At 37.3% G+C, this 20380-nt stretch overlaps 1 protein-coding gene across 1 annotated transcript in view; it reads left to right on the top strand.

Annotated features, from left to right (window-relative positions):
• Window positions 1–20380, top strand: part of THSD7A (thrombospondin type 1 domain containing 7A) — a 189228-nt gene that overhangs the window by 71916 nt on the left and 96932 nt on the right. Inside the window, exons 2-4 of the mRNA XM_058800424.1 lie at window positions 646–1477; window positions 16929–17177; window positions 18711–18892. Of these exons, the coding sequence (XP_058656407.1) occupies window positions 646–1477; window positions 16929–17177; window positions 18711–18892 (1263 nt within the window). The remainder of the gene's footprint in view (window positions 1–645; window positions 1478–16928; window positions 17178–18710; window positions 18893–20380) is intronic.

Here is a 20380-nt window from a genome sequence, read left to right as displayed (position 1 = left end):
TCTATAATATCACAGATTGTGTGGAACGAACATTTTTTAACTAGATTTTATTTTTTATTTCAGTTGTAATAGAGGAAAGACTAGAAGTGGCCTACTTGAAATCACCACTGTTTTTCAAAATGTATTATGTAGTTGTTCTCATTTTGGCATAAAATATGGAAGGAAGAGAAGACAATATTAAGTGGCATCACAGTAAAAGTGTAGTGCAATAGAAATGTGAAGAAAAAAATTAAACAGTCCAGGAAAAGTTATTCAAGTGGACAAGAGAGATGGAATTCATGCCTTCAAGGGAAGAGCTTTGGCTCCTACGTTGGCAGCAAAAACTAAGTTGTGAATGTGATTGCTTAGTTCATTGTTCTCTAATGTGATTAATTCATGTGTATGTTGGATATTCAGGATATTCAATATTAAATATTCAGTGTTTCTGGGATAAAAAGTGAAATGTATCTCTAATCATAACAAGATGAAGAGGATGAAGATGTAGAGTATGTAGATGTAGAGTAATCCCATGCTTGTATTCTCAAAGTTTGAGTTTCCCCAAGGATTAAATTCTTAGACATATAGGAAATGCTGAGAGCTTGCTTTTGCCATATAGCAGAGAAATAACTTGAGTGAACAATGTTAGCATCTTCTCTTGTTTTCCAGGTCCATGGGGGAGATGCATGGGCGATGAGTGCGGCCCAGGAGGCATCCAGACGCGAGCGGTGTGGTGTGCCCACGTGGAGGGCTGGACCACGCTGCCCACGAACTGCAAGCAGCCCGAGCGGCCGGACAACCAGCAGAGCTGTTTCCGTGTCTGTGACTGGCACAAGGAGCTGTACGACTGGCAGATCGGCGGCTGGAACCAGTGCCGGCCCGTCCTCTCCCGCAGCCACGAGAAGCCCCTGGAGTGCCTCAGAGGGGAGGAAGGCATCCAGACAAGGGACATCACCTGCATACAGAAGTCCAACGGGGTTCCAGCTGAGGATGTCATCTGCGAGTACTTTGAGCCGAAGCCGCGGCAGGAGCAGGCGTGTCTCATCCCGTGCCGGCAGGACTGCATCGTGGCTGAGTTCTCGCCCTGGTCCGAGTGCTCCAAGACCTGCGGCAATGGGCTCCAGCACCGCACCCGGCACGTGGTGGCTCCGCCGCAGTTCGGAGGGTCAGCTTGCCCCAACCTGACGGAATTCCAGATGTGCCGGTCCAGCCCGTGCGCTGCTGAAGAAAGCCTGTACAGCCTGAACGTGGGACCATGGAGCGCGTGCACGGTGCCCCATTCCAGACAAATAAGGCAAGCGAGGAAACGAGGGAAGAACAAAGACAAGGAAAAGGACAGAGAAAAGGCGGTTCGAGATCCTGAGGCTCGCGAGTTAATTAAGAAGAAGAGGAATCGTAACAGACAGAATAGACAGGAGAACAAATACTGGGACATACAAATTGGGTACCAAACAAGGCAGGTCACGTGTACTCACAAAAATGGGAAAACTGCTGCTCTGAGGTAATCACTATTTATGTTTGCATATTTTAATTTTTATCTGTTCAAAGTAAAACATGCATAAGTGGATTCTTTTACATAAACCCAAATCTCAAAATGAAGTTCATGCTATTTCCACTTCGACATCCATCATCAAGCTCAAGTATTTTCTGTGACGTGAAACATGCAAACTGTGCTGGTGTACATACTAAGCATCACATACATGTGCAGTGTTAAACTGAGCTAGTCCCTAGCCTCTCTTTTTTTTATATAGATTTACCCCAAATGGTTGAAGATACATGTCAAATGTCTGCTTTGTTTCTGTGGGTTCAGGCAGGTGTCTGATCTCTAACAAGTCATGCATTTTTCTAATAGGTGATGTAGAGGATGGGCACAAAGATTAACAGGAAACTGGACTGAGTCAGACTTACAGTAAAAGTATAAAACAAGAGAGAAGGATGCACGAGAAAGCAGCAGCTACTCATTCCAGTGTATTTTTTAATATAGATGAGCATGAAATATTGTTTGTCCCTCTTGATTCCTGTGGCAAAATTTCTGAAAGGGAGACTGTAAAACCTCTTTGTTTGTTCCATGTACTTCCTCTATTTCTTCCTCATCTGTGCCTTTATGCTGTCTGCCCTGGTTTTCTTCTGATATTTATTTTTATATCTGGATTTATTACATTACTTTTCAAGAGTTCTGTCATCACTGATGTTTTGATAATTCTTTCCACAGTCTTCTGGATGCATTTTTAAAATTGTATTACTTTTGATTTGTTTTTTCTGGCATTATCTTGCTAGCTCAAGTATTTCTTTCCTATCCCCCAGAATGTTTTTATTCAACTCAAAAAAAATCTTCTTTCAGTCTAGTCTTCCTTTCTTTGATGTGATTCTATTTCCTGCCCTCTCATTCAATGCCTGATTAATCAATTTTACTTCAACTGTGAAATGACTAGGATATCTTGCTGAATGAGGCTGACAGTCATTGCTGCTATGTTAGTGTTTAGGAACTTCTTTCAAGGTATTTTATTTTTGAGTTTTTGTTGTGCCATTTAAATGTTCTATCACAGAACACGTAATTCTTCCACCTTTTCAATTAGAAACCCAATAATACCTTTTTTTTCAAGTGTAGAAAACTTTTTTTGAGTATAATTTCTTTCAGGGGATGATTGAGCAGTGAAATAGGAAAACGATGAGTTCCCTGGTTTCAGGAAAGAACTGAAATGCTTGGGTTGTTTAGTTGAAGGAGGGACATATGGGTGGAAATGTGAATGAAATGCCTATGAGTATGTAACAAGCCATCAAAAGGAAGAATGGAACAATCTATTCTCTATATTATGGATATATTGAAAAAACAATAATGGGCAAATCACAGCAGTGCTGAATGAGGCTGGGCTTCTCAATACTGGGAATAGTGAGACCCTGGAGAAAATTGCTTGGGCCATGTGTGGCACCTCCATCTTCAAACGTTTATAAGGAAAGGTTAGAAAAATGCATGTGTCAGTGATGACACAGCTGGAGTAGCTCTTGATTAGGGAAGAGGGACTGACTGCATAGTCTTTTTGCAGTCTCTTCTAGGTCTGGTTTTCTTTAGTTATTTAAGATTTTGATCCACACTTTGATGAAGGTCTTCACAAGAAATCTTAAAATCAGCAGCTCAGGCAGTCCCAGGTGTTGGCTGCAGCACAATCTCATTGTTGGTACAGAAAAAATTGGCTTTACTCCTTCCTTTTCCAGCCTCACATCATGCAGCCCTCACTGTGCCTAGCCCAGGAACATCATTATCCTTTAAATACAAGGAATAATTTATTATACATCAGTTGCTATCAGATAGCAGCCAGGCACTTTTTTTGAAAGTCCCTAAGTTTTTGAAAGGTTAAGAAAATTGTTGAGTAAAAAAAAAGGGAGGAATGACACAGTCATGCCAAAGCTCTGATAAATGGTAAAAGAAAGTAAAAGTATAGCTGGAAGTCAGTAGCATACTTCATTCATTGTCTTTACACTCACTCTTGAATTCACTTAGATCACCAGCACTGTCTTAAGTTCAGATACCTGTGTCTTGTGCAATTTCAGGCTGGTGCAGGGAAATGAATGAAACCCTCTTGCCTAAGGCAGTGAAACAATACAATGTAGGATCAATTCTTCAAAGAAGTGAAAATTAAACAAATGATGCAGTGGGTATTTTTATATCTAATGGAAAAAAATATGTTTTAATTACACAAAGGATTTTTATTAGTCTTCACATCAATTTTAATATAGAATTTTTTTCCAGTTACATAGTATAAACAAGAAAATTTGGTGAAATGACTCATGTGAGAAATTCTGGTGCTGATAACATAGCTTTTAGAGACCAATGTATATCAGCTGCATATCCATTTGCATCATTTATGCTGCACCCTTCACTAAGCAATCAAATGCTTTATTCTATGACTGCCATTCCAGAATCTGAAACAATAGAATTATTTTTCTGCCCAGGGTGTCAATGCAGCCAGCTCAAATGATTTTATAATCCCCATCACATAGTAACTGTGTTACTAAATAATATAGACAAGTAAGGTGACTGGAAAAGCTGCCGTTCTCATGTGAAATGCTCTTCAGCTTAAGTAGTCCATTTTCAGTGAGTTTTGACTTTAGCAATCAGAAACAATCAGCCCCCTGGCAGCATGACTGAAAGAAGAATAAAAACCCTCAGGCGAGTAATATTTTTTTGCAGAGATAGCAAAATTGATATATTATAAAAAGTGCTTTAAAAAAGAACAACTTTCACAAGGGTGCTACAGAGAAAATGGTTCTGTAACACTGTCAGCAAAACTTCAAAAAGGCAAAATTCTCTTGACATATCAGCACACCAGGCATGGTAAAGAGAAGTGAAACAAGAAAATCAAAGTTTAATTTATATACTTTATTGCTGAGTGAACAACAGATAGTCTCCCGTGAAGGATGAAATATTGGATTTTGTATTGGCCGTTCTGCAATAATGTATGTGTTATACAGCCTGTGTTTGCTTCATGTTCCTCTTAGTCTGAAATTCTGGTGGACTGAAAACATTTGAAAAATAGAAATGTTGAAGGAAAAAACAAATTCTGTAATTAAAATGACTTTTCTCTGGACAGCTAACAAAATCTGGGCAGCACTGCTGTTAGTGTAGAGGACAAAACTTGATTGTCTGAAATGTTTTCTCTGATGAAATTGGGGTTTACCAAAGAAAACTGTTAGACATCAAACTGGCAATGCAGAGAAGCATAAAATGTATGAAGAAGTTGATTTTGACTTGCAAACCTCTTTGTCCTATTACAAGTTGTGATGATTATGCCTCATGTTAAGCCTATAATTTTCTGTTGTAATATGGACTTTGTTGCTGTTGTATCTCAAACATTTAGTCATAATTTTCTTTGTGAGCAGACTTTTGTGGGATAGTTTAGCAAAAAATGTTTGACTGATTTGTACAAATTGTACAAGTCTAAGAAAAGCTTTTTTTTAAAACTGCTTTTAATTCATACAGCCTTTTTACTGAAATGCTTTCTTGGGACCCCACTAGATTGGGAAATTTTGAAGGACTTGATTATAGTCGTTTATAACTGTAAGAATATGGAACAGAACTATAGTATCTTTTTGAACTGTATGTTTCTGTGCTTCAGCAAAGATTTTGAAATCCAGTGACAAAGCACATCATGTTCCCCTGAAGCAGCTGCTCCATAAGTGTGGGGACAGCCTGTCACTGCTAAGAGTCACTTAACTCAAATGGCTGGAAAGGGGGCTGTAGTTAAAGCAGTTCTTCAAGGATATAGCTGCCTCTTAAAAAAAATTTCCAGAAATTTCTGCACTGTTTCCTTTATTTTTCTATGTCATTTGGATATAACTTGTTATCTTGCTTAGTCTGGGACCAAAAAATTTCTGAATGGGGGAAGAATGGAGGAGATCACATAGGAAACCATCCCCAGCAGCTCTGGTTCGGTCCCAATAAATGGTTAATACTCTCTTGGCAGCACCACTGTGGGGGAGACCTGTATGTGAAGATGAATGTTATTGGTGACCTAAATGACCTGAAGTAAGAATTCAAGAAAAACCAGTAGAATTTTATAAATATTCAAAGCTTTTATTTCTTAGAATATAACCATATGCAACTACACTAGTGGAACAAAATGAAGGGGCAGAAAAGAATCTAAAATTTAAGACATGCCAACCAATAATTTAGCAGATTGTCTTAGCCTTAATGCATTTGATCATATGATCATCTTTGATTTGTTTCATATCTGTTCATCTGAGAAAGTAATTTTTTTTTCAATTATTTTAATCTTCTTCACTGATTCTGTGCATTCATTAATGCATCTAGAAAACTATATCCACATCTTGTAACAAATTTAACTGTTTTGGAAGTTGTCATAATCTCATTGCAGTGCTTTACTAAATTTCAAGTTTTGGAGAGTTTGAGCTTCTATTTATTCCAATACTATAGTTGAGACATGAGAGATGACAGTAGAACCAAAATGATTGAATTGTCTTGCTGATGTTTGGCATATGTAATACTTAATTTTTCATCTTACTTCACAAAGACGTGTATCTGTTTAAAGCAGAGTCACAATATTCACTAATGGCCACAGGTGCTAAGCTGAGTAGACAGAAATGAAGGAATTTGGAAATGGCCAATTAAGTATTTAGACTGATGAGTGAATAATACTGAAGATATTGTCAGGAAAATCAAGGAGAGAGAATCTCCTCCTCTAGAATGGCATTTTAGCTTTGTTTTCTTTTCCAGGTCCTTAAACCTCTTAACCCAATTCTCCCATTCCAAATCATAAAATAAATGTCTGTGTTCATTTTATGGACTTTCACTCCTATAAATTATAAACTATGTGAAGGAGGAAAATAGAAAACCAAGCCAAACCATCACAAGCCTGTTGCTTTATTTATGCCATTGATTTGGAAAGCAGACATGTCACCCAGAGGAATATGCTGTCAGCAAACAGAGAAAAGATTCAGACACACAATACAGCAGCACAGTTTGTTGGGCCCTGTAGTGTATCCCTTGCTTAAAAAAAACCTCTTAAGAGATTCTCTGTACTTCCCTGAGCCCCTCCACGAGGCAACAGGTAGAAAGGGGGATGTGTGTGAAGGTGGCAGGGGTTAAGGTGCATAACTTCAAGGAGATGGGCTGCAGAAAGGTGAGGGGAATAGCAATGCGGGGAGGATGGGTTGTGGAGATGAAGGAGCATAAACAACCTTTTTTTGTTACTGAGGACCAGATGAGAGCATGTATGTATGCCCCTGCTTTTTATGTTACTGTTGTTTGTAGAGGAAGCCTCCAAGCTCACCATACTGTGAGGATTTAAAAGCCATAAGTGGTTCACTCACAGAGCACGTGTAAATATCACAAACTTGGATAATGAGCTATACACAGTCATCTTGATTCATTAATTTGGAATTATTTAGAGCACATTCTGTTAATAAATGGAGAACAGGGAAGAAGAAATTAATGTTGGATGAAAACCTTCTTGGTAACTAAAAACTACAGGGTTATTTTTCAGGTGCATTGGGATAATAAAAATGTAAACTCTTATTAGAGAAACAGGATGCAAACATTGCTCTCCTATAGTTTTCCATTATGCCTTTACAATTTCCATGAATTTGAAAGTAGAATCATCCTGTAGTTTTTTATGTGATTTTGGTGGAGACAGTAATTTCTGTGGATATGCATAATATTATTCAATGGGTGTTCCTTTCTATTGTAAGTACCTGCTCCATCATCTTACTGAGACTGCTGTTTTGACAGTGTCTTGTCAGTATTGCTACACATTTGACATACCATGCCCAAATCTAGATTTAAGATGGAAACGTACACACCGTGCTGAATAATTGAAACAGCAATGAATGATTCCTTTTTCCACATCATATTTTAACCTATTTTCATACAGTGAACAGTTGTTCTGTCACCTAGATGTATGACATTCATATATTTCTGTGCAAATCATCAAGATTGGGTGCCTTTCTGGTATATAGTTTTTATTCAAATACATGTAATTGTCCTCCTTAGCAAAATATAATAGGCTATAATGTAATGAGGGCTGTACTCTATGTTCTGATCATCTCTTGTGGCAATAAATCCTATGAATGAATAAATAATTTCCTTGAATGAATGCAGTGTTGAATTTTCAACTTCAATCTAGAGATTATGTTGCACAGTGGTAAATTGAATTAGGCACTGAGATCTTTAATGAAGATTCTCCTACACTATACTTTTATGCAGCTTTTCTGCCTCGTTGTCAGTTAATATTAATTGACCTCAGTGTGATAGAATAAAAGTTAATCAAGGAGTATTTTTCTAAATTTTTGGTTTCCTATACTGGTATTATATCATAATCTGTAAAGAGTCCTATAGGGAACAAAATAGAATGTATTCCTTTTTTAGATTTATTTTGTGGTTTGGTTTTGTTTGTTTTTTTATTAAACTGCTAAGCATAGTCTGGGACTTAGAGTATGCCCTTGTTTTCTCAATCAGCTTAATAATGTTATGGTAAGGGAGCCTGTGAATTGAGCATCCTCTTGGGACATATTGTCCCTCAAGGTGGAAATGCACAGGACTCACACACAGAAGCCACAACTTACCAGAACATCAGGATTGGCTATTTCAGTGCCCAACTTTCAGCAGTCCCACTGGAAATAAAATGTGTGACTCATCTCCTGATTTTGATCACATTTTTCCAAGTGCTGGACAATGCAATGTAGCCAGTGTTACTGCCAAATCTAAGCATCAATATAGGGACCAAATCTAAACTAATGCCTAAAATACAACTAATAGTAGTAATATAAATGTCAGTAATATATTTCTTTATATCTTAACGTTAATACTGCATATGTTATTCATAAAGTTTGGCATTTAGTTTATTTTTTCTTTGCTGACAGCCCTGTGAATCTAGCTGTTGTTTTGAGTCAAAGTAGATTCTGATTAATGCTATGTAACGAAAATTCCCACTGACAAAGGGAAATTCCTCCCTAAAGCTTTAATAAGTCATCTCTGTGGATGCTTGCCAAATAACCTGCTCTGCCAATTTCAAAATTATCTGTAGCATGAGATGTGCATGCATGTCGCTGTATCACTGGGCTGTGAAAGATCGCACTCTCACTGAGAACTTTTGCTTTCTTGTCTCCTCAGACACTCATGGTATCTGCAGCAGCCCCACAGCAGCTGTTGTTGACACTTGTTTGGGTATAGTAGCACCCCTTGTTGCTTTGCCAGTGTTTTTTCTGGACACAGTAGCTGTATGTAACCTCTATCTTCTGTAGTGTAGAAAGCCTAAGTGGTTTTGTTTATTTCAAAATTGTTTGGCAGAATTAGTTAGACTTGTGAAAGGATCATGGGAAAATAGTCTTGTGAAAAACACTTAAGTGGACAGTATTGGAATTGTAAATGAATAGAAGTGGGCTCATTGTGTGATTATAATGGCCCATTATACTGGAAGGTACTAACAGTTTCTCAGAACAATGTGCAAGATGACCAACACTAAACAATGCAGCTGTATGGAAAATAAAATCAAGACTATGTCATTTTCTACTAGGAAAATGTACAGGCACTGTATTTTCAGTGATTTCTTTCAAGAAAGAGTTGGTACCAACCATAAACTGAATCTCTCAAGCATGACTAGACTTCACAAAAGACATTTTACATCTTCAGAGTAGATCATGGAAGTTATCTAAGCTCTGCATTTAAATCACTCTGTTATTATTACTGCTATCTAGTACCTGCACATCAAATAGAATTCTTTAAAATTTGATTTTATTTATGAGAAAACATCCTTTTTTTTCTTTAGGCAAAAGACTTTAGGCGAAAGTCTCAAAATCCAGCTATACTTGTGGTCCAAGAATAGCACAGAGTTAATTTGATTATTTTACTTCAGAGGTTAAAGCCTCCAACAAGCTGTATGAACTCTGAGGAGAACACTGCACGGAAAATAAATAGCTTGTTGCAGCACATCAGGACATTGTGCTTGATTCTTTTACCCATAACTCCAAAATCCCTCTTACTCATTCAGAGTAGGTCTTAAAGTTCCCAGGTGGTCAAATAAAGAGCAAGGAGAAGACACACCCCATGCAATATTAAGATCTGGATTTAATTCCAGATAACACAAAGGATTAATATTCAGCATGAATACTGCTGTGTTTCCTCAGGCTTCCTGCCCACGAGTGTGATCATTCAAAGCTAAAATTGCAATGTAGAAAATTGCACACATGGATCCTTATAATTCAAAGGTTGATTTGACCTCCTGACCTAACCAGATCATTTCTGTGAGGTAGTTCTGTTAAGGATGTGAGCATCTAGGCTGTGGGTCTGCCCATGGGTCGTCAGATTTCCCAGCACCTTAAGCCTGAGCTTTTCTAGGATGTGATGCTAATGAGTGGTGTGGTACAGACTTTACCCCTGCCTTCGCTGTAAGGTTACATTTATGAGAAGCAAATGTGGTCTTTGCAAACTGTTCCTAATATTCTCTAGTCTTGTAGCAATTTACTGAGATTTAAAAAAAAATTCTGAGCAAACTGCTGATATTCTCTCCACTGGGAAAGGCAAAATGTGCTTGTACTCAGCTCCTACTTTAAATTCTTTTCTTTGTCTTAAGGATTCTTTGGGAGTTGGACCAATGTTCAAGCATGCCTGTAGGTTGTCTTGCAAGGATGCTGCTCAGCCTTGTGGCTTGTTATAATGTGATTTACAGTTGCTATATTCAAACACAAATTTGCTTACTGACTCTTTTCCAAAAGATTTCTCTAGTTTTACTTTGCCCTTCAGTCAAAAATGTCAGCCTTTACAAGCCTGCTTCTGTGTGTTTGTGTATGTGCGCAGTTTTGGTTTTCAAGTGCTAAATGAACATGTACTTTTGGTGTTCTGCAAGTAATTGGTTATTGTTCCAAGTCTTTCTGCAGATGAGTTTGGTGAAATGGGCTTGTATGTCAGCAGTTCTCATCTTGTGGCTGGTGGTAAAGGTTGGAAACCATTTTTCTAATTGTATTCAATGAAGTAATGTTTCATGAGATCAGCAAGAATTCAAGAGAAAATCCTATGGTTCTTGATGCTGTAGCTGATTGTGGGAGATGCCTGCTGGTGTACAGGACTTTGCAGCTAGGATATGGTTAAATTATTCTACTCTGAGGGAGCTCACTGTGGACTTTTTTTTTATTTTAATCTTCTAGGTAGTTCTTGCTCTTCTTTCTTAGTATTTAGATGAAGCCTGTTACAGCATTTTGGATTTCCTTAGAATGTTGATTGTCCTTTGATCTGACACCTTCAGAAGCAGCTACCTTTTTCTGCTGAACTGCTGAACCTCCACTTATGATATTTAGTATGTGTTTCTTCTAGGCAGATAGCCTAATTTTTGATTGCATGTTCTTCAGTCCTCTAAAGTTTTTAATTCATTCATTCAGTCAGTCTTGTTTGTTCAAAACATAATTGGATTCTGTCGGGGTTTTGCTTTGGAGAATGCAAGCAGAACTTGAAAAAGAATAATGAAGTTCCTTCCCAGTAGGTGGGAAAATAGAACACATTCTGACTCCACAGCTCTTCCTGATCTTGAAGGGCATGTGGTATCTCATCACTGTGACACTATTTAGTATGAGAGAGTCAAGAGGAGGAAGAATGCAGTTTTTCCCTAGGTTTTGTGTGTGGTGTCTGACCATATAGATGTCTGTTGAGTGTCTCTTAATAATTCTGGCTGTGCTGAGCTCTCTGACACTCTCTGTGTCTGCTTTCCACACCAGTGGCAAGAGTAGGTCAGTCGTGCCAGGACTGGAGCAACTGGGCAGATCTGCAGGTACATCTACAAAGAAGTCTAGAGTGACAGGAGCCAAGACCCTGTGGACATACATGATCCACTACTACATCAAACAGTCAACTAGGATTAAAATATCACAGTTTTCGATTTAAAATAATGAAAAATTTTATTTAAGTACTTTTCAGTCAAAGCCCTGTCTTTTGTTCCTCCTGAGTGCCAAGAGCTTATGTTGGCATCAGTCTCCTGAACCGTAGCCAGGTTATTCATTTCAGAATAATGGAAATCTCTGTATGTAATCAAATGGAAAATTAGCTAAAGGAAAAACAAATATATCAGAATTCTGAGAGAATGAGTATAGTGAATGAAAGTAAGGAATAGTAACTGTGAAAATTTCATTAATGAAAATCAAAGCTGAACATGGATAATGGGAAAACCAAAGTTGAATGTTGATAATGGTGAAGGAATTGAGGCAGAATAAACAAAAGTTATTGAAGAGACTATTTAGTTTGCATTAACCTTGCCAGTTGGGCTCCATTACTTTACATCTTCACATTATAGTCAAAACCAATAAATAGCAGTGCTTGTTACATATCAGTACTGAGCGAATTAATTGAATTTATTGTAAAGGACATGTTCTTCACTGTTCAATTTTAGATTTAAATTACAAACTTCACAGTGTTTTTCCATTACATTTGAGCATAAAAAGCAGTGTATCAGGAAAAGCACAAAATCGAACTTCAAAATGGTGTCTCCTCAATACCTTGTGTTTGTGACTCCTGTTTCCATTAACTTATAGACTGTTGAGATATAGTAATGTGTAGATATTTTAGGAGTGTCTTCAGCATGAACACTGAACAGTCCTCAAGGATGTAACTGTGTTCAAATAAAACAAGATCAAGTGTAAGGGGACTCTTGGACCTAACAATGAGACAGTCAAGGAAAGATCTTATAGAGGTGTTGAAGCTCAAAAATACCACTGAGAAAGCAAACCACAGTTATGCAAGGCCTGAAGTCAGAAAATGAAATTAACTGAGCACTTTTAATGCAAAAATAACTATCTACAATTATGAGTTGGTAAAATAGTTCTGTAATGCATTGTTTCTAAGATGATGTACCTACCAAAATCTTGCCAAGGTTTAGGACACTTTTGTCTTAGTTCATGGAGGTGAGCACTATAAACTCTTCAGTGCAAATATTCAGCTTGTGTTCCAAAAGTCTGTAAGCCATAGAAAACCAGAGCGTATCTTGGGATAGTGTGACTGACTACCTGCTGTCTTTCCATTTTTGCCCTCCATTTGCTACTGCCAAGGCAGCTTTCCGACTTCATGGATTATTAGTTAGTCAATAGTTAGAACCTCCCAGCCATTCTGATGCTGCTTTTCATCTTCTCTCATTAATTCTTCTTTCAAATTACTAGTCCAGTCCAATATGGACAAACACCAGCAAAAGCAGAAAATCTCTTAGTTGTGCAGGTTATGAATGGAATATGCTCATGCAGCAGAGTCCTACTGCCTAGTTTAAAGCCTATTTATTTTTTCTGTTCATCTTGCATGAATTTAGAGATCAGTTGTGCTGTTATGCATTACCATGCATTTGGCTTCATGAATGCAGTATGCCCAGCTTTATTTATTGCAAAAAATCTATGAGAAAAACCCATTTCTTGTCTAGTTGAATTTGTAGAGGAGGAAATTCCAGTGGTCTCTTCTATGACTTCTACACAACCTAAAAGAGAGCTTTTGAGATTGAGATTATAAACACTCATACAGGTCATTAGCATATAAAATCAAGTTTTCCTGATTTTTTAAAGGTATAAAAGTATTTTTCATTTTCTAATAGATCTTTAGAATACCTCAGAAGTATTTTATTTCTCCTGACTTAATCTAATTTTTTCACATCGTTTAAAGCTTATTTTTGACTGAAAAGAGTTCTTTCAACTGCACAACTTGCTCATTTGTACACAGGTACCATGGTGTAATTTGCTCCAGGCTTATGTGTCAACCTTTGTTCTCCCCATGTCTTTAGCCTTAATTATCCCATAAATTACTTCAAAATCCCTGGGTGTAACCTTCCTATTTTTAATTCTTAAGTGATATTTAGTTTTTATTTATTGCTGTAGAAGCACAAGCAAGGCTGTGGAACGTGAGTATACACAAATTCTTGACCACATGTCTGCAGAAGAGGTTGAGCAGTAATTGTGTTCTGTAGGTTGTCCTTTGAACCTTTTTCTTTACTTCTTTTGTCTAATCTATGTCTTTGAGGTCAGGAATAGGTTTATTGTTGACTTAATAGCAATTCATCCCCTGTGATGTATTGTTTTGTTTGGGACTGCTTTCTCTTTCCATCGTGTCATTAAAGTGCTTTTGTACTTTAAGCTTCATTTCCCCACGATATCTAACTGTTGTGTGAAATGGTACTTTCTCAAACCACAGCCTTAGTTCAATTTATACAATTCCTTCTTCCTTGCCAAAAATCTTGTGGCATTGTCCTTTGAATATATTCACTGGATTGAGAGCAAGATGCTGCAGACTTTGTATGTTACCCCTATGCTGCTGCTTCTTGTATCCAGTCAGCTCTGTTGACTTTTAACAGCATTTTTATGTAATTCATGCTTTTCTTTGAGCTTTCCAAGCAATTTTCTGGACATAGCTATGTGGGTTGATAGTGAGGACTTATTTGTGTCCTCCCTGTGCTTCTTGAATGGTTAAATTTGCATATGTTGTCTACTTACACATTAATCAAGGGCATGAAGATGTTTGGTGCAAAACTTCTAGTGAGTTGGGCGGTATCAAGAAATGAATGTTAATGGTTTGTTTTTATTTTCTGTTGTGTTACTTGCCCATTTGCCTTTTATTCTGTGAAAAGATTCACACCAAGTCTCCATGGCTAAACAAGACACATAAATCCATCAAAAAATGCAGAGAGCTTCACTTCCAAGTAAGCTTTGCTTTCAGTTATTTGTGGAGATCAAATCTGTAGCATTAGGTACCAGCCACTAAAGAAACCATTTTGTTTAGCAAACACATTGCTATGTTTTGATTTAGAATCAGTCTTCTTCTGGTAAAATAAAGTTTTAAGTATGTGATTTTTCCCTTCCTTACTTGGTTAGAGTACAACACATATACTTCTGCTGCCTGGAATATGAAGGAAAACTCTTGATAGTGGCCATTTCCAGTTAGCTCTCACAGTTTCTCTAACTTGCTCAAAGAAAACCAAATGTTAAAAGAATAAACAGCAGCTAATTTGCTTGGCCAACTCTCCTTTTTCTAATTGTTGTTATCTCTGCTCTCTCACAAAATAATGTGACAGTATGTGTAACAGAAAAGAGGTTGTGTAGTGCTGACTTACAGTATCAGTTTCTTGTTAGTAGTAGTGCAAGTGGTTAATGGTTTTAGTAAACAAATAAGGAAATAAATATAGCTCACCTTACCTCTTGATTGTCTCCCTAGTAATATTTATGTTCCAGTTGCAAGAGCTTAAGAACATCCTTGTTTTATATTTAATTTTAAATTATTTTATTTTATTTTACAAGTAATTATTCGAAGTGAGGCACACTTTAACTCTATTGTTTTATTTTTGTTAAGGATCATAAATAAACAATGAAGTTAGTAGCATGGTACAATTCTATTTAGGTCTTCTTCATCCCCACATGGAAATAATTAGTAACAAACATTAGCCTTTCTCATGTAACACTTCTCCCCAATAAGTTTTGAAACAGATGCAAAGCCCAGGGACTGTTGCCCATCATTAGTTACCGTCTTCCCTCCTCACCAAAGCTACTTTGTGATGGCAATTTTGTGCATATTCCCTGGCAATGTGCATCTATAATCAACCTCAGCCCCAGTCACAGTGAGTGTGAAGAGATTGGTTTACTCTGCCCTCAGAGGTGTCACATTGGATGGGAACTTGGAAGGGGAGGATACTTCATCTGTTCTACAAAAAATTTTGCAAATACTGCCCACGTTAGAAACTATAAGGAATGTGTCTTTTCTCCAGTCATTAAGATGTGTCTTTGGGGGATCGCTATATGTTTTGTCAAAGGTACAGAAACTGATTTATTGATTTTGAAAGTACTGTAGTCCTATGCCAGATGGGGCTACATGTAGGTGAAAAAAAACATTATTAAAAAACAATTTTTTAAAAAACTCTGAGTGCCTTTCTCCACAAACAGGATATAGCTTTTGTCCTAAAGCAGAATAAAAGATGACTATCATGTGTTAGGGCTCCCCATCACCACTACCTTTGACATAATAAGAACATTAGAAATCTCCTTCTGAGTAATCCCCTATGGTCTGTCAAGCCCAGCAGTGTCTCCAGCTTATTGTCTCCAGTAGTAGAGGGAGATGCAATTTAAAGACCAAAAATATGACACCTGACTGTCTTTTGAAGTCCATTCATTTTGTATTTCTCCAATATCCAAAGTAAATATATTAGGGATGATGGCTCACAGATTGGTCAACCTCTGTTTGGACATGCTGACACTGTCTCCATAACCAGGATCTTCTGCTAGCAAGATGTAGAATTGGTCTGTTTCTTATGCATATTATGCTTTCATTTATGGTGTTTTTAAATCTCTCAGTTTCATCAAGTATTCCTAGTTCTATTACAAAATTTTGTAAATAGAGGTTCAAAATCATGTTGAATATATGGGTAGGACCCAATTTTGTATGGCAGTGAAATACTTGTAAATATTAATTTCTCTGTATTATTTTGTGTTATTTTAAAGGGAAAAATCAAGCCTTTATAGTATAGTTTATAGGCCTGGTATTGAACAGAGTGCTACTTGCAGTACCAGTGAATATTTTTCCTGTCTAACTGCTTCAGAAGCCAGATTTTTATTCCAACCCAGACATGATAAAAAAAAGAAATCTATGTTGTAATTGTAATTAAGGAGATAAAGTTATGTTTTATTTAATGGTAGTTTACCCTCTCTATTTCTCATTTTTCTACTGTGAATCAAACTTTAAAATAGAAATGCTAGTTTTTACCTAGAATATAAGTTTTAAAATTAAGAGTGATTTAGAGGGAGAAAATCTTGCTGACAGCCTATGTAATAAGTGAATGGGACAATCAGATAGAAAATGGAAATTAAATTATGGCCTTCGTAAGGAACGGGAAAGCATTATGGGTAGCAGGGAACACTTCACTTTCGGTTAGAGATCATTCCCTGTTTGAACAATGAGGCATAATTATGGCAATAGTTGATTAATGATTAACAAAGTAAGTTATTAGTGGCCAAGCATTCAATATATTGCCATTGTGTTTTTAAACCATTTTTAGTCTGGAAATTAGGACAACGTGACACTGAGTATTTTTTTCTCAGCAAAAACTCCTTTAGTCATCTCGGTTTTGAATTGTCCCTTACTTTGTACTTAGTTCCAAAAGGAAAAAAGAGTATGCCTAAAAATAAAAGATAAGAAGTGAAAAATGTATGTATTTCCTCTGTTATATTTCCATACATGTAGGAGGACTTAGATTTCAGTTTTATTCACAGATATGGCAATATTTTGATCACAGATATGGCAATACTGGTAATTTTTTATTATATCTTATTTTTCTGGTTTAAGTAGCTTTAATCAAAAGCCCTTTTGCTGACTATTTGGGATCAAACAAACGTGGAGTAAAACTTAACAGCTTTAAAAATATTTACTGACTTTCATGTAACCATTGACAGTGCTTTTGCTGTAGGAGTTCATGACTGTGAACGCTTTCTCATTGCAGCTTCTGCAATCAGGAAAAGCTGCCCATCACATTTCAGTCCTGTGTGATCACGAAGGAGTGCCAGGTGTCAGAGTGGTCAGAATGGACCCCCTGCTCCAAAACATGCTTTGACATGACAACTCCTAAAGGGAACCGCACAAGATCACGGACCATTAAGCAGCTCCCCGTTGGCAGTGAGAGTGAATGCCCACAGTTAGAAGAAGCAGAGCAGTGTGTTTCTCAAGGAGACGGCGTAGCACCCTGCATTACGTAAGTTGGCTCATTTCAGTTCTCCACTACTAAAATGAGCAATTTCAATTAAGCCTACAAAGCTGGTAATGGAATATCAACCAAACCATTATTAAAGAAATAATGGGTAGGACTTTACCCTTTTTCTTTATCCCTGTTTATTCAGTGTTCTTGAAAGTCCAAAATCTGCAAATAGTTCCCATTGTAGTGTAACCAGGTCCTCCTCAAAATACAGGAATAATAATAAATATATTTTCTTTTCATTCATTTCAGTTTTTAAAAAACAATGTTTGCACATATGCAGATTCAGGCAAGATAAAAATAAAGGAATTGTATTGATTTGTCAGTGATCTTTTCTCTACATAACATTTATGCCAGAATCATTGTTTTCTGAATTTCTTGTCTGTTTGCAGGCCAAGTGTTGAACACAGGAAAGGGGTGATAAACATCTGGTTAGCTAACAGACTATTTTAGTGAGAGTTGTATTCAGCACAAGGAAGACCCTAGATGGGAAGTGGGAGAGGCTAACAGTGACAGCAAATAAACCTTAGGAGAAATGACAGCGAGCACTTTATGATTCAAGAGATTGCTCTAATCCTTATCTAATCAAAATTAATATTAAAGTCCCAACTGAGTTTTTTCTTTATCAAACTAAGAATAGGGTCTGGAGAAATGTCACTTGATATTAAGCATCTTTGACTATGATATATATTTTTCATTTAAGAGTTGAAATATCATTTTTCTTTATTTCCAGCTGCATTAGGAAGCATTTTGCTGTATTTAGCCTTAAAGTACTTGTTAGGTAGGGAATTCTGTGGCATTTCTTGCAGTTCATAATCCCAATTGGGGTTTAAATGTGAGTCAAAGATCTTTGCTGTGTATTCACTGATTAGGAAGATTCCAGATTCTCATAATTCATCAGTACCCAGTAGGGATGCTTGTACTGCAGAATGATCTTCCTTTTAACTGTGAAAAAGAGAACTTACTGAAAAGTTGTCCTGAAGTCATAATAAAAATTATAATCATAGTTTCAACTTGATACCCAGAAGAAACTTTTTGTTTCAAAGATAACAATAGGGTTTTGGGTTGTTAGGGTGGAGGGAGGGGGAGTTGTGAGGTTTTTCCCTCATTTTTGGCTCTTATGTTTCTCAGCATTCACATCTCCTTCATATTTTGGATTTTGTTTATATAAATTGTCAAGCTCTAAACACATGCTGAGAGTCACAGTCTTGAAAGTTATCTGAACATGGACTATATATCTCTGTATATCAAGTTTTTCTCCCCTCAAATAAACTATTTATATGTGGTATGTTTCAGGAATTGAACAGAAAAGATCCTCCTAAAGGGTAATGATTTTAAAAATTAAATAATGCAAAAAAAAGTTTCCATACGCATGAAATGTGAGATTTAATGCACCTTTGTGTGCAAGAAATGGCGGCGCTCAGGCCTTTTATGAAGTTAATGAGGTACTGAGGCGTTTCAGCTTGCGTAATTGAATGCTGTGTGAGATGGCTGGACGATTCCTAGAGACCCAGTTAACCACGTGTGGCGCAGGTACGGCTGGCGCAGCACCGAGTGGACGGAGTGCCGCGTGGATCCTCTCCTCAGCCAGCAGGACAAGAGGCGGGGGAACCAGACGGCGCTGTGCGGAGGCGGCCTTCAGACCCGGGAGGTGTACTGTGTGCAGGCCAACGAGAACCTCCTCTCCTACCTAAACACCCTCAAGGAGAAAGAAGGTAAACTTGATTCAATTGCAATTAAATTAGTGTGAAATCAGAGCGTGTCAGCATTCCAGAGCTCTTTCACAGCTTTCATTGTCTTCTGCCACGAGTGCCTCCTTACCTTGTGAGTTACTGCTATTTTTTAAATTCAGGTTAAAACGCTTAATTGCTGTAGCAAAGATTTCATTCTCTATGCTGCAAATATACATTCCAAATATAAATTCCTACAAATTACTATTTCTTAGTGTCTACTGAAAAATACTGTGCAGGACAACTTTCCATAAGAAAGAACATGAAAAGGAGGGTCAGAAGTCCTAGACTTGGTATTTTCATCTACTGTAAATTTCTTGTGTGTCCTTCATCTGGGTGATGAACCTGTGCTGTTTGACGTGCAGATGGAATATGTAAATTCTGGCATGTAAGCTCAATATAGAAAAATGCAAAAATATTATTAGATTTAATTTGCAAGGAACTGATTTTCTTTTTTCCTTGATTTGGTTAAGTTTTTAAGTAGCTTTCAGTACTTGAAGCCAATATAATTTCATGGATTTATTTACCTAACTGAAAGAGAAAAGAGATTTTTCCTTGTTACTGTTAAAGCCTGCACAGCTTCTTAAGGAAAGAGAGAACAGCTTAGAACAAAAATCTTTAATTCATTTGGTAGTATACATATTTTAGAACAACACTTGAATATTTTATATTACATCTGCTTCTGTATAGTAATGCAGAACTGTAGATTCAGAAATCAGTGAATTAAGCTAAATGCATTTAACTTTTAAATTAAATTTTATCCTCTACCTATTTCTTGCAAACACACAGCCATATACTTCAGGAAAAACAACATCAATATGCAAATCCTATGTAATATCACATTTTGTCCAGGGCTGGCCAAACAGCAGAGTAGCAAGGTTCCTGCTGTGGTTTAAAGGTACTCTCAAACTTGCCGTGGAGGTAGAGTTTGTGGGGAATGTTAATGCCAACATCCATTTCAACGTGACTGCTCAGATCAGTAGGGTGTGACTCGTGAGCTCTGCAGCCCCACATCTGTATTTATAAAAGAAGAAGCTTTCAAGCCTCTTTGTTTTATGCAAATCAGCTCTGCCCAAGGGCTTTTAGTAAATCGCCTCTGCTGAACAAAGTTTAGATGCCTCTGCCGCAGTGTGAGCTATAAAAACCTCCCAGCTAAGGAGAGGTAACAATAAGACCAGTGGCAGCTTACTGTTCAGAATGATGATTAGGATTTTGGTAGGCTGTGAAGTCTCGCCAGATTAGGCGTGTGTGAAATTTACCCTTATCAGACTGTGACAGGAATACATGGAGCCCATCAGGAGGTAATCTCTGCAGGCTCCTGAAAGCTGATTAAAATGTAACTAGTCTTTGGATGCATAAACATGAGAACAGTTTTTCAAGAGCTCAGACTGGGAGTGAAGTGGATTTTAGTTTAAAAAGGAGCTCTGGGCTGTTTCCACGATAGGGGACAGATTTTCAGAAGAGGTGCTGCTC

Source organism: Ammospiza caudacuta, chromosome 1, assembly GCF_027887145.1.
Source record: "Ammospiza caudacuta isolate bAmmCau1 chromosome 1, bAmmCau1.pri, whole genome shotgun sequence".
NCBI classification, from domain to species: domain Eukaryota; kingdom Metazoa; phylum Chordata; class Aves; order Passeriformes; family Passerellidae; genus Ammospiza; species Ammospiza caudacuta.
The sequence above is the reverse complement of the archived record's forward strand: the minus strand, read 5'-3'. Positions and strand labels throughout refer to the sequence as shown.